At 48.1% G+C, this 26,094-nt stretch overlaps 1 protein-coding gene across 1 annotated transcript in view; it reads left to right on the top strand.

The window, feature by feature from the left end:
- Window positions 1-2,849: 2,849 nt before the first annotated feature.
- Window positions 2,850-26,094, top strand: part of LOC147115116 (collagen triple helix repeat-containing protein 1-like) — a 59,935-nt gene continuing 36,690 nt past the window's right edge. The window contains exon 1 of the mRNA XM_085993412.1: window positions 2,850-3,266. Within this exon, the coding sequence (XP_085849538.1) occupies window positions 3,153-3,266 (114 nt within the window). The 5' untranslated portion in view covers window positions 2,850-3,152. The remainder of the gene's footprint in view (window positions 3,267-26,094) is intronic.

Genomic DNA, 26,094 nt, shown 5'->3' with positions numbered 1-26,094 from the left:
TAAGTACATAGACAGCAGGGGAGTGCAAGATAAGGGAGAGTATGAAAAGATTAGGAGAAAAATTTAAAAAAAACAATTAGGGAGGCAAAGGGAAACTATGAAATTATATTACCAAGAAACATAAAACAAAATAGTAAAATATGTTACAGGCACATCAATAAAAAAGGAAAGGTTGGGATGGGAATATGGCCATTAAGGGATAGACAGGACAATACCACAGGTAATGATAGGGAGATGGCAGAAATATTAAATCATTATTTTGCTTCAGTATTTACCAGGGAGATGGAATAGGTGGACATGACATTGGATGATGAGATTAGTAATGAGATAAATGCACTTAAAATAAAAAAGAGGATATATTAAATAAACTAATCAAACTCAAAGAGGACAAAACCCCTGGTACGGATGGATTGCATCCACGCATTTTAAAAGAATCTAGGAAAGAGGTAGCAGAGGCATTACTACACATATTAATAATTCATTAGAAAAAGGTGTGGTGCCAGAGGACTGTCGGATAGCTAATGTAATACCAATATTTAAGAAGGGGGATAGAACATGTCCAGGGAATTATAGACCAGTCAGCTTAACATCAGTGGTAGGAAAAATAATGGAATCCCTACTAAATGAGAAAATAGAAGAACATCTAGAAACCAAAAATATAATAATGAATAGTCAGCATGGATTTCAAAAGGGAAAATCTTGCTTGACCAACCTCATTGAATTTTTTGAAGAGGTAACAGAGAGAGTAGGCAATAGTAATGCAGTAGATGTAATTTATCTGGATTTTCAAAAGGCCTTCGATAAGGTACCACATAATATGCTGATGAACAAGGTCAGAGAATGCAGAGTCAGGGGACAAGTAACAGAATGGATTGCTGGCTGGCTTCAGGACAGAAACCAGAGAGTAGGGGTAAAAGGGTAGCTATTCACAGTGGCAGAAGGTGGGTAGTGGTATTTCACAAGGATCAGTGCTGGGACCACTGCTGTTCACAATTTACATTAACAATTTAGGCTTTGGAATCAAAAACAATTTCTAAATTTGCGGATGACACCAAATTGGGGGGGGATAGTCAATACTGAGGAGGACTGCAACAAATTACAGTAGGACATTAATAAACTTACAGAATAGGCATATAATTGGCAAATGAAGTTCAACACAGATAAATGTGAGGTATTACATTTTGGTAGGAAGAATAGGGAGGTCACTTATCACTTGGAGGGTGCGAGTCTAGGGGTAGAGGAACAAAGGCATCTCGGAGTACAAATATACAAATCACTAAAAGTTGCGACACAGGTTAGCAAGGCCATAAAAAAAGCAAACCAAGCACTAGGGTTTATTTCTAGCGGGATAGAATTGAAAAGTAGGGAAGTTATGCTAAACCTGTATCAAACCTTGGTTAGACCACACTTAGAGTACTGCGTACAGTTCTGGTCACCATATTATAAAAAGGATATAGAGGCACTGGAGAGGGTGCAGAGAAGATTTACTAGGATGATACCAGAAATGCGAGGTTATACCTATCAGGAAATGATGAACAGGCTGGGTCTCTTTTTCTTGAAAAAAGAAGGCTGAGAGGTGGCCTAATAGAGGTCTTTAAAATTATGAAAAATGTTGATAGAGTGGATAGAGAGAGAATGTTTCCACTTGTGGGGAAGAGCATAACTAGAGGCCATCAATATAAGATAGTCACCAAGAATCAAATCGGGAATTCAGAAGAAACTTCTTTACCCAAAGAGTGGTGAGAATGTGGAACTCGTTACCACAGGGAGTGGTTGAAGCAAATATTCATTTAAGGGGCGGCTGGGCAAGCATATGCGGGAGAAGGGAATAGAGGGTTTTGCTGATAGATTTAGATGAGGAAAGACGGGAGGAGGCTCGAGTGGAGCATAAACGCCGGCATGGACTGGTTGGGCCGAATGGCCTGTTTCTGTGCTGTATATCCTGTGTAATCCTATGTAAAAAGCTGTTGAGGCTGGGGGTCAATTGAAAATTTCAAAACTGAGATTGACAGATTTTTGTTAGGTAAGGATATTAAGGGATATGGAACCAAGGCAGGTAGATGGAGTTAAGGAGTTACGCCATTCTAACTGAATGGCGGAACAGGCTGGAGGGGCTGAATGGCCTACTCCTATTCCTATCTTCGTATTAGAGAAAGTGCTGAGAGGCATTAATACAGCTAGAGCTAACCTGATTGCCTGAAATGCAATATTCTGCTTCAGAGTAAAATCTCCATTCCCCCAGACCAAATAGTTACAAAGCTCTGATAAGTTACACATACGCCACAACTGTGGTGTTCGTGTGTAATTGTTCTACTGGAAAGTCAGCCTGAATTCCGGGTCAGAATGGCCCAGAAATGAATAAGCACTGGCGCCAAGCGGAGTGAAACTCCCTGGAGCAGGGAGTCCCTGCTTTTCTCCAGAGTCGGCACAGATCTCAGCACCCACTACACCACACCAGTAAGTTCGTGCAGTCTCGACAGCGCCGAGCAGGAACCGACACGTGTCGTATAAATGCAACCTCAGTCGGGCAATAAAGCACCTTTTCATCTGGCGAATGAGGGGCAGGGAAGGGGAACATCGGTGAATACCCACTGATTAAAATGCTAACAGAAATGAACACTTATGTTAAGATGTACTATAATAATAAGAGCTCTGGTAACTATATTTTTGAAGCGTACTATTTACATATCCTATCATTTGCGCTTTGTGTTCTGTCTAAATCTGTTGACACGCCACGTTTATAATATCCAGCTTGGAAACTGCATTCATTCAGTCTGAAGCTGTAAAGACAGATCCGCCTTTGTTCCCAAACCCAGCGGCGGTTTATAACCGACAATCTATATACTGACCAAACCTTTACTGACCACAGACTTTTTTTTCCACCCATAGCTTTATTTTCATTCCAGCGAGCAATCTAAACTTTCTAACAAAGGTTGAATCTGTAAGTTTGGAAAGCCTCAAACATTCCCACTCTTTCATTGGATCTGAAGTGGAGCTGCACACAGACGTGAGTCAGTGTTTGGGCTGAGACATTCCTGAAATCCCTGCAGATGGTGATGTTCTCGATCTGAAGCAGCGAGAGGCCGAGTGGGGTCTGAGTGAATTCCCTGCCCCCTCTTTGGGGTCTCAGTTTTAATCCTCCTGCTCCCATCATGGGTTCCCTGTCGCAGCTGCTGCTTCTCACCTGGCTCATTCTGCCTTTACTTGGCGCCGAATCGGGCAAGAAAAGAACTGCTCGTCAACGGGAGGAGGAGTTTCTGGAAAGGGTAACATTTTGTGTCTTTTATCTGGTCCGTGCCGTTCTGTAATGGAATGATTCTGAACTTCCCGTTTTGGAATTGTTAAGCCTGGGGAGGAAAAGTAGCGACTTTTTGCAATACTACTGAGTTCAAAAACCGCCTGGGAATCCCGTTCTTAATCCGGCTGCAGTGTGCAGACTGCTTCGCCAGAGATGTCTAGTGAAGCGACTGGATTTGTGTTCCATTGACCGGGGAGTGGCAGGGCCGGGGGAGAGGTGAAGGAGAATGCAGCTTTTGTCAGCTGTGCAAGTTTAAAAAAATACTTCAGTTAGCATAGAGTTGGAAAGTCTTTACTTAATATAAAATAAGTAGGTGTCCAAGTTTTTCAACTAAAATGCCACTAGGAAACTACTTTCATTAATCTTTTAGTTAACTCTCATTAGACTAACCTACTTTTAACAATGTATTTTCTTCATAAAAGTTTATTGAGTATTGTGATGAAATATTCCATTCATCACTGTCTGTGACTGTGGTTGGTTTCAGGTTCCCCCTTACCATTGTATTGCCTGTGACTGTGGTTGGTTTCAGGTTTCTCCTCACCACTGTATTGTGTATTGGAATGTATGGAATGTGTTGTGTGTAGGGCTCCGCCCATACCTGGCCTCTATGTAAGCCAGCTCAGTCTGGCCTCACAGCCAGTACTGCAGACCTCCAGGGAAGATACCTCTCTCCACTTCTAAGTTAATAAAAGCCTTGTTTTGTTTCGCTAACATCGAGTCTCGGGATTATTGAGGCACATCAATTTTATTAACTTATTTTTCAACACAATGGATCAACTCCTGAAACCCGAACGTTTGGATTTGGATCAGCATGCTCCGGACGCATCAGCACGCTTCGGACACTGGTTTATGTGTATGGAATTCTTCCTGGACAATTCCGCAGCCGTCAAAGACGCTACGGACGCTGCGAGTATGAAACTCGGAATTCTGCGGAATTGGGTAAGCCACCGGGTTTACCCCCTCATCCAAGACGCCGACACGTACCTGGCCGCCTGCGACATCTTAAAGGCGCATTACCAGCAGCCTACGAATGAGGTGTATGCTAGGCATCTGCTCGCCACTCGCGCACAGCGACCTGGGGAATCGGTGGAGGAGTTCCTAGGCACCCTGAAAATGCTTGGCAAAGACTGCAAGTGCCGAGATGTAAAAGCCGCAGTGTACACCGACGAGCTTGTTCGCGATGCCTTTATCACAGGCCTCAGCTCCACTTACATCCGGCAAAGACTGCTGGAAAAAACGGGATTGGACCTGAAACAGGCTGCGGACACCGCGCGATCCCTGGATGTGGCCCAGAGAAACTCGGACGCCTACTCTTCAGCCCGCGCCGTCCACGCCGCCACGTGTGCACCAAGGGCGCCGCCATCTTGGAAGGCATCTTCCCCGCCCGGCAGCCTGACACCGTCGGGGCCCCGCTCTCCCCCCAGAAGCCCTACGACAGCCGCGACGCGTCGGGGACGCAACTGCTACTTCTGCGGGCAGCCAAAGCACACCAGAAACCTGTGCCCGGCGAAAGGCACCACCTGCTTTAAGTGCGGTAAGAAGGGGCACTTTGGGAAGGTGTGCAGAGGGAACCCCGCTGGAAAACCAAAACCTGCCACTGCCGCGTGTGCGCCGTGGGAGCGGCCATCTTGGACGCCATCTTGCCCGACCTCGTATGGTCCACCATCTTGTCTCGATCAGGGCCCTACAGTGGCATCGGTCACAGTGGACCAGACCAGGCCCCACCCGCTATCCAAATCAATGGTGGACATCGAGGTAAACGGGTGCGGGGTTAAATGTTTAATTGACAGTGGAAGCACGGAGAGTTTTATCCACCCGGAACTGGCACGACAACTCTCCCTAAAGGTGGTCCCTACTCGGGGTACCATCTCTATGGCTGATAAAACCCAGACATCGACCATTCTGGGTTACTGCACGGTACAATTGTCCGTTAACGGGACTGTATACGATAATTTTAAAGTATTAATCATGAAGAATCTATGCGCGAGCGTGATCTTGGGCCTGGATTTCCAGTGCAACCACCAAAGCATCACGCTCAAGTACGGTGGGTCCCAGCCGCCCCTCACAGTGTGCGGCCTGGCTACCCTGAAGGTAAAGCCGCCTTCGCTATTCGCGAACCTTACCCCTAACTGCCGGCCAATAGCGACCAAAAGCAGGAGGTACAGCTGGGAGGACAGGCGGTTTATCGCAACCGAGGTAGACAGGCTCCTGAAAGAGCGCATTATTGAATGCAGCAATAGCCCGTGGCGCGCCCAAGTGGTGGTGGTAAGGGGTAGCGAGAAGAAACGGATGGTGATCGACTATAGCCAAACGATCAACAGGTACATCCAACTAGACGCCTACCCGCTACCCCGCATATCAGAAATGGTGAACCAAATCGCCCAATACCGGGTGTTCTCCACCATCGACCTCAAGTCAGCGTACCACCAGCTCCCTATCAGACCAGAGGACCGCCCGTACACCGCCTTCGAGGCGAACGGACGCCTCTACCAATTCCTCAGAGTCCCCTTTGGGGTGACGAATGGGGTCTCGGTCTTCCAGAGGGAGATGGATCGCATGGTCGATGACCACCACTTGCAGGCAACCTTCCCCTACCTCAACAACGTCACCATCTGCGGTCACAACCAGCATGATCACGACTCGAACCTCGAGAGGTTCCTGAAAACCACACAAAAACTCAACCTCACCTATAACGAGGACAAGTGCGTTTTCAACACCACGCGCCTCTGCATACTAGGCAGCGTGGTGGAGAATGGGGAAATCGGACCAGACCCCGACCGATTGCGCCCCCTACGGGAGCTGCCCCTGCCCAACACTCCCAAAGCCCTGAAAAGGTGCCTGGGGTTATTTTCTTATTATTCCCAATGGGTCCCCAACTACTCCGACAAAGCCCGCCCCCTCTTGAAAGCATCCTCTTTTCCGCTCTCTGCTGAGGCCCACGCCGCCTTCAAAAGCATTAAGCAGGATATTGAGCGGGCCACGCTACAGGCAGTGGACGAGAACACTCCATTTCAAGTGGAAAGTGATGCGTCTGACTTTGCCTTGGCGGCCACCCTCAACCAGGCGGGGCGGCCCGTAGCTTTCTTCTCGAGGACCCTCCAAGGGCCCGAGATCAGACACTCCTCCGTGGAAAAGGAGGCCCAAGCCATCGTGGAGGCAGTGCGCCACTGGCGCCACTACCTAGCCGGCAAACGCTTCACCCTACTTACCGACCAGCGGTCAGTAGCGTTTATGTTCAATAATAAACAGAGGGGGAAGATCAAAAATGATAAGATTCTTAGGTGGCGGATCGAGCTCTCCACCTTCGAGTATGACATCATTTACCGGCCAGGGGCCCTTAACGAATCCCCAGATGCCCTCTCACGAGGGATGTGTGCCAGCGCCACCGGGGATCGGCTACAGACCCTCCACAACGACCTCTGCCACCCAGGGGTCACGCGGCTGTTCCACTTCATAAAGTCCCGCAACTTACCCAACTCGATTGAGGAAGTTCGGTCTCTGACCAGGAACTGCCGCACTTGCGCTGAGTGCAAGCCTCGGTTCTACCACCCTGATAGAGCCCACTTAATCAAAGCTACACGGCCCTTTGAGCGGCTCAGCTTAGATTTCAAGGGCCCCCTCCCGTCCGTCGACCGCAATGTTTACTTCCTGAACATTGTGGACGAATACTCCCGGTTCCCATTCGCCTTCCCCTGCCCAGACATGACCAGCGCCACGGTCATTAAATGCCTCAACAGCCTGTTCTGCCTGTTCGGTATGCCGAGCTACATCCACACGGATAGGGGGGCGTCCTTCATGAGTGAAGAGCTACGCCAGTACATGCTGTCCAGGGGTATCGCCACGAGCCGTACCACCAGCTACAACCCCCGGGGTAACGGTCAAGTGGAGCGAGAGAACGGGACAGTATGGAAAGCAGTCACTCTAGCTCTAAGGACCAAGGGCCTCCCTATCTCCCGCTGGCAGGAAGTCCTCTCAGATGTGCTCCATTCGATACGGTCGCTATTGTGTACTGCCACTAATGCCACGCCTCATGAACGAATGTTTAGCTTCCCCCGGAAATCCACCTCAGGCGTATCCATGCCGTCATGGCTCTCCACCCCGGGTCCGGTATTCGTGCGAAGGCATGTGAGGGGCCATAAGACGGATCCTCTCGTGGAGCCAGTGCACCTACTCCACGCCAACCCCCAATACGCGTATGTCCGGCACACCGACGGAAGGGAGGACACCGTGTCAATAAAAGACGTCGCCCCAGCCGGTAACGACAGCAACCACGGCAATAGCAGCAACAACGACCACAGCAACTCTTACCCACCCACTACTCTTTCATCACCCCCGGAAGAACATCGACCAATGGCACCCCCACCAACTACCCCTTCAACAACCCTGGCGGCACCCCCGGCAGAGACCCAGGAGGCCACCGGGGACACCCAGCCGACACCCGCGACACCACAACAGCCACGTCGGTCGCAGAGGACTACCAAACCCCCGAACAGACTAAATCTATAGAAGGGGTGAATGTGATGAAATATTCCATTCATCACTGCCTGTGACTGTGGTTGGTTTCAGGTTCCCCCTTACCATTGTATTGCCTGTGACTGTGGTTGGTTTCAGGTTTCTCCTCACCATTGTATTGTGTATTGGAATGTATGGAATGTGTTGTGTGTAGGGCTCCGCCCATACCTGGCCTCTATGTAAGCCAGCTCAGTCTGGCCTCACAGCCAGTACTGCAGACCTCCAGGGAAGATACCTCTCTCCACTTCTAAGTTAATAAAAGCCTTGTTTTGCTTCGCTAACATCGAGTCTCGGGATTATTGAGGCACATCAAGTATGAAGCCTACCATTAGTTCCGCAAAGTGGGGTAAAGTTTGGTGTAACTTGCTAGTTATGTTATAGATGCCTCTTTGGGATGACTAGGGGTTTATCGCGGGGGAGGATTTAATACATTGAGAAAGATATTTCATTTGGATTGTAGACCTAGAGGACCCGAGCGTTACAATTCAGGTCCTTTCCCACCACTATTTCCTCAGTGTTCAGAGCATAAATGCATAATGAGCATAATGTTTCCTGTAAACTGAAACTTGCAATTTTGTGTGTGACATGAATGGGCTATTACACAAGCAGAAAACATACCGCAGTTACAATAGCAAAATACTACAGATGTTGGAAATCTGAAATAACAACAGAAAATGCTGGAAAAACTCAGCAGGTCAGGCAACATCCGTGGAGAGAAATTTGAGTTGACGTTTCGGGTGGAACCCTTCTTCAAAAGGGTTCGACCGGAAACGTCAACTCAAATTTCTCTCCACGGATGTTGCCTGACCTGCTGAGTTTTTCCAGCATTTTCTGTTGTTATTCCACAGTTACAATACTTGACTTAAGCAATACTTAAACTGTTCCAAAAAGAGAATGGAGTTGGAAACCTTTGTACTTCTTTCCAAAATCATGAAACCGAATTTCTGATGAATCATCACATGCAAAGGCTTTCACCAAAGGACTCCAGGCTGCCTGGATTGGAAACAGCTGGTCAAAACTATGAAAATCCTAGGACTGCTGTTTGGATATGTTCCTGTCTTTCCCTGACACTGAAACAGACTTCTTTGAAGAACATACAAATTCTTCCTCAATACTCAAGCAATCAGAATATTAATCATTTCTACTAGACAAGTAGGTATGGTGTGAATAGCAGTCTCTTGGTTGTCGAATGAAACCTAGTATAAACAGAAATAAATTCTAACCAAGTTTGCCTACATTAGTATTTCAAGGTACTTTCTGATGCAATGAATATATGATTGCTTGCAATAATGTCACTGAGGCAAATTAACTTGCCTAAATGATTGGCCCCTGGCATGGAGATGCAGATTTCTCCCAACAGCTTAGTATATGTGTACACCAGCTATCAAGGCAAAGGGCAGCCTTCCTATTTACAAGGTGTCCAGCAGTTGACAATGGCAGGAAACATCCCTGGCCCAAGGCCCGATTGAAATTTACAACAGGTGGGCCAGGAAATGGGCCCGAAGCACCCCTGCTCAAAACAGGTAAAAGGCTGCTTGGATATGTAAATCGGGGCCCTATTCCGATAAGCAGATGTCCATTTGCACCAGGCAGTGATCTGCCTAACCAGCAGTCTTTAAAGGGACTGCTGGAGGCCGCTCCAAAAACGCCCTGGAACATTTTGTGTGGGAATTTTTGTAGGTCCAGGAAGAGTGGCTCCCTTCGCACCCCACCACCACCTTTTACCGCCGACTTTCAGTTTGGTTTGCTCATGGAGCCACTGGATTTTCTGCCCTCCAGTTTGGTGAGCTGCCTGCGAGCACTCATTGAGCACTGGGCAACTCACCGACTGTATTCTGATGAGGCCCAAACCTGAAAATGGTTTGGTTCTCCCATTCAATATATTTGGTGGGCACAGACTTCACCACCTACCGAAGGTGGGTGTCCACCGACTTCATGCCCGTTTTGGGCTAAAGTTGGATGTCGAGGGGCATACAGGGTAGGATAAAGAAAAAAGGGAAACTTATGACAGATCAATAGGGTTCAATACTGCAGAAACCCTAGAGGAGTATAGAAAGTGCAGGGGTGAAATTAAAAAGGAAATTAGGAAAGTAAAGAGAGTGCATGAAAAAATATTGGCAAGTAAAATCAAGGGGAAACACAAATATGTTTTATAAGTAAATTAAGAGCAAGTGGATAACTAAAGTAAGAGTAGGGCCTATTAGCGACCATAAAGGTAACCCCTGTGTGGAGGCAGAAGACATGGGTATGGTTCTTAATGAATACTTTGCGTCTGTTTTCACAAAAGAGAGGGACGATGCAGACATTGCAATCAGGGAGGAGGAGTGTGAAATATTAGATGAAATAAACATAGTGAAAGAGGAAGTATTAAGGGATTTAGTATTTTTAAAAGTGGATAAATCCCCAGGCCCGGATGAAATGTATCCCAGGCTGTTAAGAGAAGTAAGAGAGGAAATAGAAGAGGCTCTGACCATCATTTTCCAATCCTCTCTGACTACAGGTATGGTGCTGGAGGACTGCTAACATGGTACAGTTGTTTAAAAAGGGATAGACCGAGTAATTACAGGCCAGTCAGCCTAACCTCGGTGGTGGGAAAATTATTGGAAAAAATTCTGAGGGACAGGATAAATCTTCATTTAGAAAGACACGGATTAATCAGGGACAGTCAGCATGGATTTGTTAAGGGAATGTCATGTCTGACTAAATTGATTGAATTTTTTGAAAAGGTAACGAGGGTTGATGAGGGTAGTGCGTTTGATGTAGTCTATATGGATTTTAGCAAGACTTTTGATAAGTTCCCGCATGGCAGACTGGTCATGAAAGTAAAAGCCCATGGGATCCAAGGCAAAGTGGCAAGTTGGATCCAAAATTGGCTCAGAGGCAGGAAACAAAGGGTAACGGTCGAAGGGTGTTTTTGTGACTGGAAGGCTGTTTCCAGTGGGGTTCTGCGGGGCTCAGTACTGGATCCTTTGCTTTTTGTGGTATATATCAATGTAGGAAGTATGATTAAGAAGTTTGCAGATGATACAAAAAATGGTCGTGTGCTTGATAATGAAGTAGAAAGCTGTCGACTGCAGGAAGATATCAATGGACTGGTCTGGTGGGCAGAACAGTGGCAAATGGAATTCAATCTGGACAAGTGTGAGGTAATGCATTTGGGGAGGGCTAACAAGGCAAGGGAATACACATTAAATGGTAGGACACTGAGAAGTGCATAGGATCAGAGGGACCTTGGAGTGCATGTCCACAGATCCCTGAAGGTAGCAGGACAGGTAGATAAGGTGGTTAAGAAGGCATACAGGATACTGGTCTTTATTAGCTGAAACATAAAATACAAGAGTAGGGAGGTTATGCTTGAACTGTATAAAACATTAGTTACCACAGCTAGAATACTGCGTGCAGTTCTGGTCACCACATTACAGGAAGGATGTAATTGCACTGGAGATGGTGCAAAGGAGATTTATGAGAATGTTGCCTGGGCTGGGGAATTTTAGCTATGAGAAAAGATTGGATAGGCTGGGGTTGTTTTCTTTGGAACAGAGGAGGCTGAGGGGAGACCTAATTGAAGTGTATAAAATTATGGGGGGCCTAGATAGAGTGGATTGGAAGGACCTATTTCCCTCACCAGAGAGGTCAGTAACCAGGGGGCATACATTTAAAGTAGGAGGTTTAGAGGGGAGTTGAGGAGAAATGTTTTCACCCAAAGGGTGGTGGAGATCTGTAACTCACTGCCTGAAAGGATGGTAGAGGCAGAGACCCTCATCACATTTAAAAAGTACTTGGATATGCACTTGAAGTGCCGTAACCTACAAGGATACAGACCAAGAGCTGGAAAGTGGGATTAGGGTGGATAGCTCTTTGTCGGCCGACGCAGACAAGATGGGCCGAATGGCATCCTTCTGTGCTGTAAATTTCTATGATTCTATGATCTCAATAAAAATACAATTACCTGAAACCAACCGTTAAATTACATTAGTCTGCCTTTCTAAGTTACATCAATAGAAAAAATGTACTGTATAAGGATTATTAAAGTAATTTTTTATTGCCAATTAAAACACCTGGGTTTCATTCGGGTTCCATTTTTCACACTGAATAATGGGAGAAATCAGGAAATTGAATCCCAAAAAATGCAGATAAGAAAATTGTTAAAAGTCGTTGGGGATGGATTTCCTCACCACCCTTTCAGGCAGTGAGTTCCAGACCCTCACAACTCTCTGGGTGAAGAACTTTCCCCTCAAATCCCCTCTAAACCTTCCCCCAATTATTTTAAATCTGTGCCCCCTGGTTTTTGATCCCTCTGCTAAGGGAAATAGGTCCTTTCTATCCACTTTATCTAGGCCCCTCATAATTTTATACACCTCAATAAGGTCTCCCCTCAGCCTCCTCTGTTCCAAGGAAAACAGACCCAGCCTATCCAGTCTTTCCTCATAGCTAAGATTCTCTACTCCCGGTAACATCCTTATAAAACTCTTCTGTACCCTCTTTAGTGCAATCACATCTTTCCTGTAATGTGGTGACCAGGACTGCACGCAGTACTCTGGCTGAGGCCTAACTAGTGTTTTATACAGTTGAAGCATAATCCCCCTGCTCTTGTATTCTATGCCATGGCTAATAAAGGCAAGCATTCCGTATGCCTTCTTAACCACCTTATCTACTTGGCCTGCTACCTTCAGGGATCTGTGGACATGCACTCCAAGGTCCCTTTGTTCCTCTACACTACTCAGTGTCCTACCATTTAATGTGTATTCTCTTTCCTTGTTAGCCCTCCCCAATTGCATTACCTCACACTTCTCCGGATTGAATTCCATTTGCCACTGTTCTGCCCACCTGACCAATTTATTGTTATCTTCCTGCAGTCTACAGCTTCCTTCTTCAGTATCACCCACGCAGCCGATTTTAGTATCATCTGCAAACTTCTTGATCATATCCCCTATATTCAAGTCAAGATCATTGACATATACCACAAAAAGCAAGGGACCTAGTACTGAGCCCTGCGGAACCCCACTGGAAACAGCCTTCCAGTCACAAAAACACCCATCCACCATTACCCTCTGCTTCCTGTCTCTGAGCCAGTTTTGAATCCAACTTCACACTTTGCCCTGGATCCCATGGGCTTTTAACTTCGTGACCAGTCTGCTATGTGGAACCTTATCAAAAGCCTTGCTAAAGTCCATATACACTACATCAAACGCACTACCCTCATCTACCCTCCTTGTTACCTCCTCAAAAATTCAATCAGGTTTGTCAGACACGACCTGTGGTGTATGTAACCTGTTCCACCTTAAGAGAACTACTTTAAGAAATGTACTACTTTCTCTTGGCTGCTGTATACTGTAATACCGGTGGTGACCACACCGGTATATAAGTGTTGTGTAAGGATTTGCTGGGCAGTTCAGCCCTGACCTCCGAATAGTAAAGACCTGTTAAAAGTTATTCTTGTTGTCTGTGTCCAGTGATTGATCCTAAACATAACTGGGACACACAGACTCAACAGTGGCGACGAGTCCGATCTTACCCTGCGGCAGTTTAACATCCAAGGCAGCTTCGTCCTCAGAACGGGCGTCGAGAAGAGGCATCCGCCCTCATCATCCTGCTGAGCACCATCGCACGGGAGGCATCGAGAACCCGGGCTAAAAGGAAAAAGAATTCTGACCACGAAGCCCTCCATCAGCGACAGGCAGTGATCATCCCTTCTGCCACAGTGGTGGGTAAGCCGATCAGCGACACGAGCAGAAAGTCGGCTGCGTTGGCTGTGGAGTAGGGGAGGGAAAACGGAGGAATAAGGGCGGAGAGCTCGACCACGGCCGGTAGAAAGGGCCGGGCTGCAATCAAGGCCGAGAGGCGCAGCGACTGGGGCAACTTAAGGCTCGAGAGCCACGGAGAACTCAAACGCAGCCAGTGTACAGGACCGGGCTGCAAGCGGGGCTGCGAGGCGAAGCAGCGTCGGGGAGTGAGAACCGCTGGGGAGGCGAGAACGGCAGCAGCAAGGCAATCGCCATTGCAGCCAGCGGGGGAAGAAGGCAAAGGCGGGAATCCGCCATTGTAGTCGGCGGGGGAAGAAGACGAGCGCGGGAAAGACCGCTAAGCGCGGGAAGCCGCCATTTTAGTAGGCGGGGGAAGAAGACAAGCGCGGGAAGCCGCCATTTTGAGAAAAAGAATTTTTTTTTTTTTAAATTGCAAGGCTGCCTAAACATGGGAGCATTAATACCTTTGATAGCAATATCGAAGATTGGACCACGTATGTAGAACGCATGGAAGTGTATTGTAAAGCAAATAAGGTACCAAATGATGAGAAAGCACTAACCTTATTAAGCTCAATGGGTGCGAAAACATACGGGCTATTGAAGCACCTTATATCACCAAATAAACCGGCGGATCAGACTTTCACGAATATTGTTACTGTCCTGAAAGATCATTTAAACCCCACGCCGCTGATGATAGCGGAACGATTTAAATTTTACAGAAGAACGCAGCTGAAAGACGAAAGCAACGCTGAATTTTTAATTGAACTGCATAAGCTAGCAAAGTACTGTCAGTTTGGAACAGGACTAGCAGATGCGCTGAGAGATAAATTTGTGTGTGGATTGTTAAAAGAAGGAACACAAAAGCGACTGCTTGAGGAGAATGAGCTTACGCTTGATAAAGCTGTCACTATTGCAGCATCGCACAAAGCCGCAGCGAGAGGCACTGCGGAAATGCAGCTACGGTCACCGGAACTCAGCACCAATCAAATGGTCTTGAGTACAGTAAAATGTTATCGTTGTGGAAAGACAATGCACGATCAGAACCAGTGCTGGTTCAAAAAATCAGGAATGCAGAAAATGTGGCAGGCTTGGTCACATAGCTAAAGTATGCCGGTCAGGAAAGAAGACCAGCAACAAAAAGTCACCGCAGGAAAAGTACAGAAAGGTACACAAGGTGACAGAGAACAGTTCGAACAAACAGAAGTCAGATTCAGACCCCAGCAGTAATGAACTGGGTAGTCTAAGAGTACACAATGTTGGTAAGGAAGCAGACCTCCAAACAATTTGGGTCACACTTCAGATAGCAGGAGTCCAAGTGAAGATGGAATTGGACACCGGATCGGCATTGACGGTCATGAATAAGAAAGATTACAAAAGGTTATTCCCACATATTCCCCTACGGGATACGGAGATTGTATTGAAAACATACACGGGGCAAAGAGTATGCCCCATCGGGAAGATAGAGGTAAAGGTGGTCCACAAGGGCAAAGAAAGCCGAGGAATGGACTTATATGTGCTACCTGAGGGAGGTCCACCACTACTGGGACGGGAGTGGATTAGGAAAATGAATATGGACTGGCATTCCTTAAAAGCACTAACGGTAGATTCCGGTACAAAAGATGTCAAACCTAAACGATTGTCCAGAATATTGGACGATGCTAAAGAGGTGTTCCAACAGGGACTGGGAACACTGAGAGGAATTACGGCAAACATCAAGGTTGAAGAACATGCAAACCCGAAATTTTTCAAAGCCAGACCGGTACCTTATGCAATACGACCTGCTGTGGAAGCTGAGCTGGAAGGGCTAGAACGTTCAGGAGTACTGTCTAAGGTAGACTGGAGTGAGTAGGCCACGCCCATTGTCCCCGTCATGAAGCGTTCATCGAGCAACAAGCCGGGGGAACCGGGGAAGTTTCGCATCTGTGGAGATTTCAAGATCACTGTTAATCCGGTGCTTCACACGGTGCAGTATCCGCTTCCGCAGATTGAGGATATCTTCGCTTCGTTGTCTGGCGGGAAACACTTCACCAAGATAGACCTGGCGCAGGCGTACTTACAGATGGAAGTTGAGGAAGAGTCACGCCAGTATCTCACGATCAACACGCATAGAGGCTTGTACCGGTATAATAGACTGGTTTTTGGAGTGGCATCGGCTCCGGCAATTTGGCAGAGGGCCATGGAGCAGGTATTACAGGGAATTCCAGGTACACAATGTTACCTGGACGATATTCTGATTACAGGAGATGATGACGAGGAACACCTTGCAAACTTGGAACTGGTGCTCACCAGATTGAAAGAATATGGTCTTCGAGTTAATCGCCAGAAATGTGAATTCTTTCAGAAGCGGATCTCGTACTGTGGTCATGTCATTGACCAGGAGGGGCTTCATAAATCTCCTGACAAGATCGAAGCTGTTGTGAAGGCTCCCGCTCCGGATAATGTATCCCAATTGAGGTCGTTTCTAGGGTTGATTAACTACTACCATAAGTTTCTGCCAAATTTATCCATGGTGCTGCACCCGCTGAACGCTCTTTTGCAGAAGGGAGTACCATGGAAGTGGAGTGAGGACTGTAAGAGGGCCTTTCGCGAAAGCAAGGCATTGATCACCTCAGAGGAAGTGTTGGCTCACTTCAACCCAACGCTGCCTATTCGTTTGGCTTGTGATGCTTCTCCATATGGTATTGGGGCGGTACTCTCACACAAGTTGCCAAATGGCCAGGAGAGGCCAGTTGCGTTCGCATCCAGATCATTGACCTCTGCTGAGCGCATCTATGCTCAGATAGATAGGGAGGCTCTCAGCCTTGTGTGGGGAGTGAAGAAGTTTAATCATTACCTGCAGGGCCAAAAGTTTACGCTTCTGACAGACCACCAGCCGTTGGTATCCATTTTTAACCCTAAGAAGGGTGTTTCGGTGATGACAGCACAGAGACTCCAGAGATGGTCCCTTTTCCTAGGGGCACATCAATATCAGATAGAATTCAAAGGTACAAAGCAGCATGGTAATGCTGATGGGCTGTTGCGCCTGCCACTACCTACAGAGGAGGAGGCACCGACGGTTGACCCTGTTGAGTTATTTCACTCGACCATCATCAAATGTCTACCAGTCACCAATGCAAGTATTGAAAGAGAAACCAGGAACGACCCGACACTGTCCAGGGTCTACAAAGTGACAGTGAAGGGATGGCCAGCACATGGTGATCCACTGTTACCGGCATTCTCAGCAAGACGAGAACAGCTATCCGTCTGTCAAGGAACATTGATGTATGGAACAAGGGTGATTATTCCTCCTAAGTTAAGAGAGAGAGTTCTAAAGGAACTGCATGAAGGTCATCTGGGGGGAGTCAAGATGAAAAGCCTTGCTAGGGCTTATGTGTGGTGGCCGGGTATCGACCAACAGATAGAGGAGCTGACGAAAAGCTGCTCAGGGTGCCAAAAAGTGCAAAATGCACCTCCGATTGCACCGCTGCATCCATGGGAATGGCCTTCAACCCCATGGCAACGTGTACATATTGACTTTGCTGGTCCTTTCATGGGCTCCATGTTTTTAATTGCGGTGGACGCTCATTCTAAATGGCCAGAAGTGATTAAGATGACTACCGCTACCTCGAAAAAGACGATCGCGGTGTTAAGAACGATATTTGCAAGAAATGGATTGCCAGAACAAATATGTTCAGACAACGGACCGCAGTTCGTGTCAGAAGAATTCCAGAGATTCATGAAGAAGAATGGGGTGAAATATTATACCTCTGCCCCATATCATCCGGCTACAAACGGGTTGGCCGAGAGATTTGTACAAACGTTCAAAAAAGCGATAAAGGCCATGAGCGAAGATCAGATTCCACTACAACACAAGGTGGACAAATTCCTACTGGCATATCGAAACGCCACCCATGCAGTGACAAACCAAAGTCCTGCCATGATGTTCTATAACAGGAGGTTGCGGTCCAGGTTGGACTTGTTAAAACCAAATGTGCGGAGGGAAGTTGAAAACAAACAGTTCCAGCATATAAATAACAAGACCACTCGGAGTTTCGAAATAGGACAACCAGTGTTAGCCCGGGATTATAAAAACGAGAAATGGCAATCTGGAACAATTCGGGCCAGACAAGGACCCCTGATGTACACGGTAGATGTTGGTGAAAATGTAATACGGCGTCATGCTGACCAACTGGTAGAATCGAGAACAAGGGTCGAACCCATGGTTGCGGCAGAGACAACCGTGGAAGAAGTTAGTGAACCTGAAGCATCTACCTCAGAAGTAAATGTACCTGATGATGATGTCCAATCCATAAGAGACCAACTAGACGAGTCACCCCAACAACGAGAATCAGAGACCCCTGAAAGGCGTTATCCAACTCGAATCAGGAGGCCTCCTCAGAGACTGAATCTTTGAACTGTTTTGCATGAAGTTGTATATATGTTATTATGTTATGTTAAATGGGGATATAACTGTTAAGCTAAAAAGGGAGGATTGTGGTGTATGTAACCTGTTCCACCTTAAGAGAACTACTTTAAGAAATGTACTACTTTCTCTTGGCTGCTGTATACTGTAATACCGGTGGTGACCACACCGGTATATAAGTGTTGTGTAAGGATTTGCTGGGCAGTTCAGCCCTGACCTCCGAATAGTAAAGACCTGTTAAAAGTTATTCTTGTTGTCTGTGTCCAGTGATTGATCCTAAACATAACTGGGTCACACAGACTCAACACGACCTTCCCTTAACAAATCCACGCTGACTATCCTTGATTAATCCGTATCTTTCTAAATAAAGATTTATCCTGTCCTTCAGAATTCTTTCCAATAATTTACCTACCTGGCTGACTGGCCTGTAATTACTCGGTCTATCCTTTTCTCCCTTTTTCAACAACGGTATCATATTAGCAGTCCTCCAGCATCACACCTGAAGCCAGAGAGGATTGAAAAATGATGGTCAGGGCCTCTGCTATTTCCTCTTTTGCTTCGCTTAACAGCCTGGGATACATTTCATCCGGGCCTGGGGATTTATCCACTTTTAAAGCTGCTAAACCCCTTAATACTTCCCCTCTCACTATGTTTATTTTATCTAATATTTCACACTCCTCCCCCCCGCCCCCAATAGCAATGTCTGCTTCACCCCTCTCCTTTGTGAAAACAGGCGCAAAGAATTCATTAAGAACCCTACCGACGTCTCCCGCCTCCACACACACATTACCCTCATGATCTCTAATAGGCCCTACCCTTTCTTTAGTTATCCTCTTACTCTTAATATATTTATAAAACATCTTTGCATTTTCCTTGATTTTACTTGCCACGAATTTTTTATGCTCTCTCTTTGCTTTCCTAATATTTTTAATTGCACCCCTGCATTTTCTGTACTCCTCTAAAGATTCTGGAGTATTTAGCCCTTGGTACCTATCATATGATGCGCTATCAATTACTCATAAAAGACAGAGAGTTAGGAGAGTAACTAAAAGGCTTTTATTAGCAAAGAACAGAGCATGCCTCTCGTGGTTGACTGGGTTCCAAGAAGGCAGGGGGCTGCAGAGCAGTCACCTTTATACCTGGGCCTGTGGGTGGAGCCAGGGGCAGAGCCAGCAGAGACATGCTGAGGCATGCATAGGTACAACAGTGTGCAACAACAACAACAACAACGGTGAACAACAATAACAGTGGTTTACCACATTCACCCCTTGTTTAAAATTGAGTCCGGCGGGGTGAAGTGTACTAAAGGTTCGTGTAAGTAAGTCTATCAGGTGGCCTTGTATGCCGTCCTGATCGTCGTGGTGGCGGCGGTGATGGTGCAGCATCCAACGTTGAATCTGGCGTCTCATTGAGTGGTTGGGTGGTCAATGACGGGTCCTGGGGCTGCAGCATGCCGTCTAGCGGGGTTGGGTTGTGGGTAGTGGTGGATGGCAATGGTAGTGTTTCAGGGGCACCTGAAGGTGCGAGATCTCGTGTGGAGGCTGTGTCCTCCCGCCCGTCCGGGTACGCTACGTAAGCGTACTGGGGGTAGGCGTGGGTAGTGGTGGGTGGCGAGGGAGGTGTTTCGGGAGCACCCGAAGGTGCGAGGTCTCGTATGGAGACTGTGTCCTCCCGCCCGTCCGGGTACACCACGTAAGCATACTGAGGGTTGGCATGGAGGAGTCTCACCCTCTCGACCAGGGGGTCCGTCTTATGGGACCTCACGTGCTTCCGCAGTAGGACGGGTCCTGGAGAAGTCAGCCATGTCGGTAACGAGATCCCCGATGTGGACTTCCTGGGGAAGGAGAACATTCTCTCATGAGGGGTGGCATTGGTGGCTGTACAGAGCAGTGACCGAATGGAATGGAGCGCCGCAGGGAGGACCTCCTGCCAGCGAGAGGTCGGAAGGCCCTTAGATTTCAAGTTTAAAAGGACTGCCTTCCAGACCTTCGCATTCTCCCTTTCCACCTGGCCATTCCCCCGGGGGTTGCAGCTGGTGGTCCTGCTTGTAGCAATACCTCTCGCGAGCAGATACTGACGAAGTTCGTCGCTCATAAAGGATGAGCCCCTGTCGCTATGAATATAGCTAGGGAAACCGAACAAGGCGAAGAGGTCATTCAGACATTTAATGACCGTGGTACTGGTCATGCCTGAGCAAGGGATGGCAAACGGGAAACGGGAGTACTCGTCAATTATGTTGAGGAAGTACACATTGCGGTCGGAGGAGGGGAGGGGCCCTTTAAAATCGACGCTCAGCCATTCAAAGGGGCGCGTGGCTTTGATCAGGCTTGCTCTGTCTGGCCTATAAAAATGCGGTTTGCACTCGGCACAGATTTGGCAGTTCCTGGTCATGGTCCTGACCTCCTCGATGGAGTAGGGCAGGTTACGGGATTTGATGAAGTGAAAAAACCTGGTGACCCCCAGGTGGCAGAGGTCATTGTGGAGGGTCTTCAGTCTATCCACCTGCGCGTTGGCGCATGTACCACGTGATAGGGCATCTGGGGGCTCATTGAGTTTCCCGGGCCGGTACAAGATATCGTAATTGTAGGTGGAGAGTTCGATTCTCCACCTCAAGATCTTGTCATTCTTGATTTTGCCCCTCTGCTTATTATTAAACATAAAAGCTACTGAACGCTGGTCAGTGAGCAGGGTAAATCGTTTTCCGGCCAGGTAATGCCTCCAATGTCGCACAGCTTCCACAATGGCCTGGGCCTCCTTTTCGACAGAGGAGTGTCGAATCTCGGGGCCCTGGAGGGTCCTTGAGAAAAAGGCCATGGGTCTCCCCGCCTGGTTAAGGGTTGCAGCTAGGGCAAAGTCGGATGCGTCGCTCTCCACTTGGAAAGTGATGGACTCATCCACTGCGTGCATCGTGGCCTTTGCAATATCTCCTTTTATGAGAGTGAAGGCTGCACAGGGCTCTGCTGTCAGGGGGAAGGAGGTGGACTTGATGAGGGGTCTGGCTTTGTCCGCATAGTTGGGCACCCACTGAGCATAGTACGAGAAAAACCCTAGGCATCTCTTCAGTGTTTTTTGGCAGTGGGGGAGGGGGAGCTCCATAAGGGGGCGCATCCTGTCGGGGTCGGGGCCGATGACTCCGTTCTCCACTACACAGCCAAGAATGGCAAGGCGCGTGGTACGAAACATACACTTGTCCTTGTTGTATGTTAGGTTCAGCCGCTGGGCCGTATGGAGGAATTTCTCTAGATTAACATCATGGTCCTGCTGGTCGTGGCCGCAGATGGTGACGTTGTCTAGATAGGGGAAAGTGGCCTGGCGCGCGTTCTGGTCAACCATCTGGTCCATCTCCCGTTGGAAGACTGAAACCCCGTTGGTGACGCCGAAGGGAACTCTAAGGAAGTGGTAGAGACGACCGTCAGCTTCAAAAGCTGTGTACTGGCGGTCCTCAGCCCTGATGGGGAGCTGGTGGTATGCCGACTTCAGATCAATCGTCGAGAACACCCGGTATTGTGCTATCTGATTGACCATGTCAGATATGCGGGGGAGTGGGTATGCATCTAGCTGGGTGTAGCGATTGATCGTCTGGCTGTAGTCAATAACTAGGCGCTGTTTTTCGCCAGTCTTCACTACCACCACTTGTGCTCACCATGGGCTGGTGCTACTTTCAATAATCCCTTCCTTCAGGAGTCTCGCTACCTCGGATTTAATGAAGCTCCTATCCCCGGCACTGTAACGCCTGCTTTTGGTAGCGATGGGCTTACAGTCGCGGGTGAGGCTAGCGAACAAGGAGGGGGGGGGACTTTAAGGGTGGAGAGGCTGCAAATGGTGCGCGGCGGGCAATTTAAAAGCTGCTGGCTGCAGACTGTGAGTGGGGGGAGGGGTCCGTCGTACGCTAATGTGACACTCTTAAGGTGGCACTGAAAATCCAACCCCAGTAGAACGGCAGCGCAGAGATGTGGCATGACCAGAAGTTTAAAATTTTTGTATTCTGTGCCCCGTACTGAAAGGGTCACTACACAGTAGCCAACGACGTCCGCTGACTGGGCTTTGGAAGCCAAAGAGATCCGATGGCGCGTCGGCAGGACCGGGAGAGAGTAACTGCGCACCGTGTCGGGGTGGATAAAGCTCTCCGTGCTCCCGCTGTCAAAAAGGCAGGTAGTGGCGCGGCCGTTTACCGTAATGTCCATCATGGACCTGGACAGTTGATGAGGGAGAGATTGGTCCAGCGTCACGGAGGCCAGCGTATGGTCGAGCGAGTCGATGTGGTCATCAGATGAGGCGGTGGTTGAGTCCGGGTCCCCCGTGGTTGAAGTTGGAGACGTCCAAGATGGCAGACAAAATGGCGGCGCCCATGATCCCGATCCCCACGTGGCTGGGGGAGCCCAAGATGGCGGACAAGATGGCTGCCCCCACGGTTCGCACGCGGCGCTGCTGGCGTTAGCGGTTTTACCTTTGCAGGCGCTGACATAGTGTCCTTTCTTCCCGCAGCCGGAGCAGGTAGCGTTTCTCGCCGGGCAGCGTGCTCTGGGGTGTTTTGCCTGGCCACAAAAATAACATTTCTGTGCCTTGGACATCGCAGCAGCAGTTGAAGGTGGCGGTCCCATGACCCAAGGTTGTGGCGTCCACGTTGCGGAGTGGTTAGGGGAGACGGCGTCCATATTCCTGTGGGCCGCGTCGAGCGAGAGCGCGAGGGACACTGCCTTTCTCGGGTCCATTTCTCCCTTTTCCAACAGTCTCTGCCGGGAGTAGTCGGACCTTAGACCCGCAACGAAAGCATCTCGGATCAGTCCCTCCGTGTGTGCTGCGGCTGATACTTCTTTGCAATCGCAGCCTCGGCCGAGTATCCGTAGTGCCCGTAGGAAGGCCTCCACCGATTCCCCGGGCTGCTGTCTGCGGGATCTTAAGAGGTGCCTGGCATAGACCGTATTTACCGGGCGTGCGTATTGCCCTTTTAGCAGATCGATAGCCGCCGCGTAGGTCGTCGCATCCTGGATTATTGTATAAACTTGGTGGCTCACCTTTGAGGCCAGGATTTCCAGCTTGCTTTCGTCCAGGGTCACAGTTGAGGCTTGCAGGTAGGCCTCGAAGCAACGCAGCCAATGCGCGAATTTGGTAGCTGAACCCGCTTCTTGGGGGGTCTAGGTCCAGGCATGTTGGTCTGAGGGCTCGCAGCAGCTCCTGCTGCTCAGCGTTTGGTGCAGCAGCCTGCTGCTCAGCGTTTGTTGTCAACATTTTGTTTTTGCTAATAAAATTGATGCGCTATCAATTACTCATAAAAGACGGAGAGTTAGGAGAGTAACTAAAAGGCTTTTATTAGCAAAGAGCAGAGCATGCCTCTCGTGGTTGACTGGGTTCCAAGAAGGCAGGGGGCTGCAGAGCAGTCACCTTTATACCTGGGCCTGTGGGTGGAGCCAGGGGCGGAGCCAGCAGAGACATGCTGAGGCATGCATAGGTACAACAGTGTGCAACAACAACAACGGTGAACAACAATAACAGTGGTTTACCACATCATATGCCTCCCTTTTTTTCTTTATCCTACCCTGTATGTCTCTAGACATCCAGGGGACTCTAGATTTGTTAGTCCCACCTTTTTTCTTTGAGGGCACATGTTTGGTTTGAACCCTCCGGATCTCCTCCTTGAATGCCTCCCACTGCTCTGACACTGATTTACCTTCAAGTAACTGTTTCCAGTGCACTATGGCTAAATCCCCTGAGCTTAGCAAAATTTGCAAAATTGACATAAAAGATCCCATGGTACTATTTCAAAGAAGAGCAGGGGAGTTATCCCTGGTGTCCTGGCCAATATTTATCCCTCAACCAACATAACAAAAACAGATTATCTGGTCATTATCACATTGCTGTTTGTGGGACCTTGTGTGCAAATTGGCTGCCACATTTCCCACATTACAACAGTGACTACACTTCAGAAGTACTTCATTGGCTGTAAAGCGCTTTGAGACGTCCGGTGGTCGTGAAAGGTGCTATATAAATGCAAGTCTTTCTTTTATTGCTTTGCTGGACCTGCAGGGAAGGAGGATAGAAGCTAAGAATGGGTGACCATTATGCCCCTTGGGAATAAGGAGATCGAGAACGGAGTGGAATGTTGAGACAGTGTAGGTGCTCAGTCAGTAATCTGGGGCGAGGGCTTTAAAGATGAAGATGCCCCTCCAGTGGCCTGCCTTGGGCAGTCATTGTGTGCCAATTCTTCCTGCAAGAAGATAGAGTGAATAGGGTAAGGCTAGTAGTTGAGGAGTGTATGCCAAGTGGCATGGGAGAGGTGAAGCAGGTGACATTGGGATATGAGGCTGTTAAAGGGGAGGAAGGGATTTTGGGGTTGTGCCTGTAAATAATTGCTGTAGGATGAGCTGGGTAGCCACAGTGTAAAATGCCGAGATGGATTAGTTGAGAAAGTGTTGCTTTATGAGGGTGAAGTGTGTGCAGCAAGGAAGAAAAGGGAGGGATGTTCCCTGGCCTGCCCTACTGAGGATGGGGTAAATTTTGCAGCGCTGTTCTGTAGTCCTGGGGGGTGACGGAGTTGGCAGTCAGTGCCACCTCCCCCCAGATGGCATGAGTGATAATTCTGGGTGACTTGGTGCCACCCATACTCAGGAGTCTCTTCGTCTTGTCTTCAATGCCCTACAGAGGGCTTGGAGTCTGAATGAATGAGGTTGTACGCCCTTCTTCTCTGGCTTGTTGCCATGCCCTATTGCCTACTGGGTACAGACAGTCATAATTCTGTACAAGAGTAATAATATTAATAAGCCATGTGCAGTGAAGTTATTAGAAAGTGAAGTGGAAGAGCCAAATATTGTTGCTCTCTTACCTGTGTATTCCTTAATCTGCTACTGAAGAGTGCAAGCCTAACTGTCTTTTCAAAAGCTGCATAGAAGTTTTTAGGTAGTTTAGTTGCTTACACTTGCATTAGATCAATGCCTGCGCCAACGTTGAATGCAAATAAGCAGACCCAGGAAACCTGTTGGTGTCTCCCTCTAGAGGCAGACCCAACATTTGGACAGGTTGGGTGATTGGGCAGAAGCATGGCAAATGCAGTATAATGTGGATAAATGCGAGGTTATCCACTTTGGTGGCAAAAACAGGAAGGCAGATTATTATCTGAACGGCAATAGATTGGGAGAAGGGGAAGTGCAACGAGACCTGGGTGATCTTGTGCACCAGTCGCTGAAGGTAAGCATGCAGGTGCAGCAGGGGTTTAAGAAGGCAAATGGCATGTTGGCCTTCGTAGCGAAAGGGTTCGAGTACAAGAACAAGGATGTCTTGCTGCAGTTGTACAGGGCCTTGGTGAGACCACACCTTGAGTATTGTGTGCAGTTTTGGTCGCCTTATCTGAGGAAGGATGTTCTTGCCATGGAGGGAGTGCAGCGAAGATTCACCAGACTGATACCTGGGATGGCAGGAATGACGTATGAGGAGAGATTGGGTCGATTGGGCTTATGCTCGCTGGAGTTTAGAAGAATGAGAGGGGATCTCATTGAAACTTATAAAATTCTAACAGGACTGGACAGACTGGATGCAGGAAGGATGTTCCCGATGGCCGGGGAGTCCAGAACCAGGGGTCACATTCTAAGGATAAGGGGTAAGCCATTTAGGACAGCGATGAGGAGGAATTTCTTCACCCAGAGAGTGGTGAACTTGTGGAATTCTCTACCACAGAAGGCAGTGGAGGCCAATTCATTAAATATATTCAAGAAGGAGTTGGATATATTTCTTAAGGCTAAAGGGATCAAGGGATATGGGGAGAAAGCAGGGACAGGGTACTGAATTTGGATGATCAGCCATGATCTCATTGAATGGCGGAGCAGGCTCGAGGGGCCGAATGGCCTACTCCTGCTCCTATCTTCTATGTTTCTATGTTTCTCTGGAGGTGCAAGTGTGGTGTAACTCATTTTGAGGAAACATTAGGACATTATTTATAAGGAACATTGGTAAAGCTCAATAAACACATAGCAACCAGAGGAAATCTTGCCCCATAGGAAATTTAAAATACACTGTTCCTGCCTTGGTGTTGGCACATTTTTATGGATCGGTAACTCAAGCACAAATGTTAAAAACAATAACAATTAGATTTCAGTACTGGAAAAAACCTTCACCATTTCTCCTAAGCTCTGAAGATTGTTGGGTCT

Source organism: Somniosus microcephalus, chromosome 7 (assembly GCF_052327205.1).
Source record: "Somniosus microcephalus isolate GS21.2 chromosome 7, FLI_Smic_1.0, whole genome shotgun sequence".
Taxonomy (NCBI): Eukaryota; Metazoa; Chordata; class Chondrichthyes; order Squaliformes; family Somniosidae; genus Somniosus; species Somniosus microcephalus.
The sequence above is the reverse complement of the archived record's forward strand: the minus strand, read 5'-3'. Positions and strand labels throughout refer to the sequence as shown.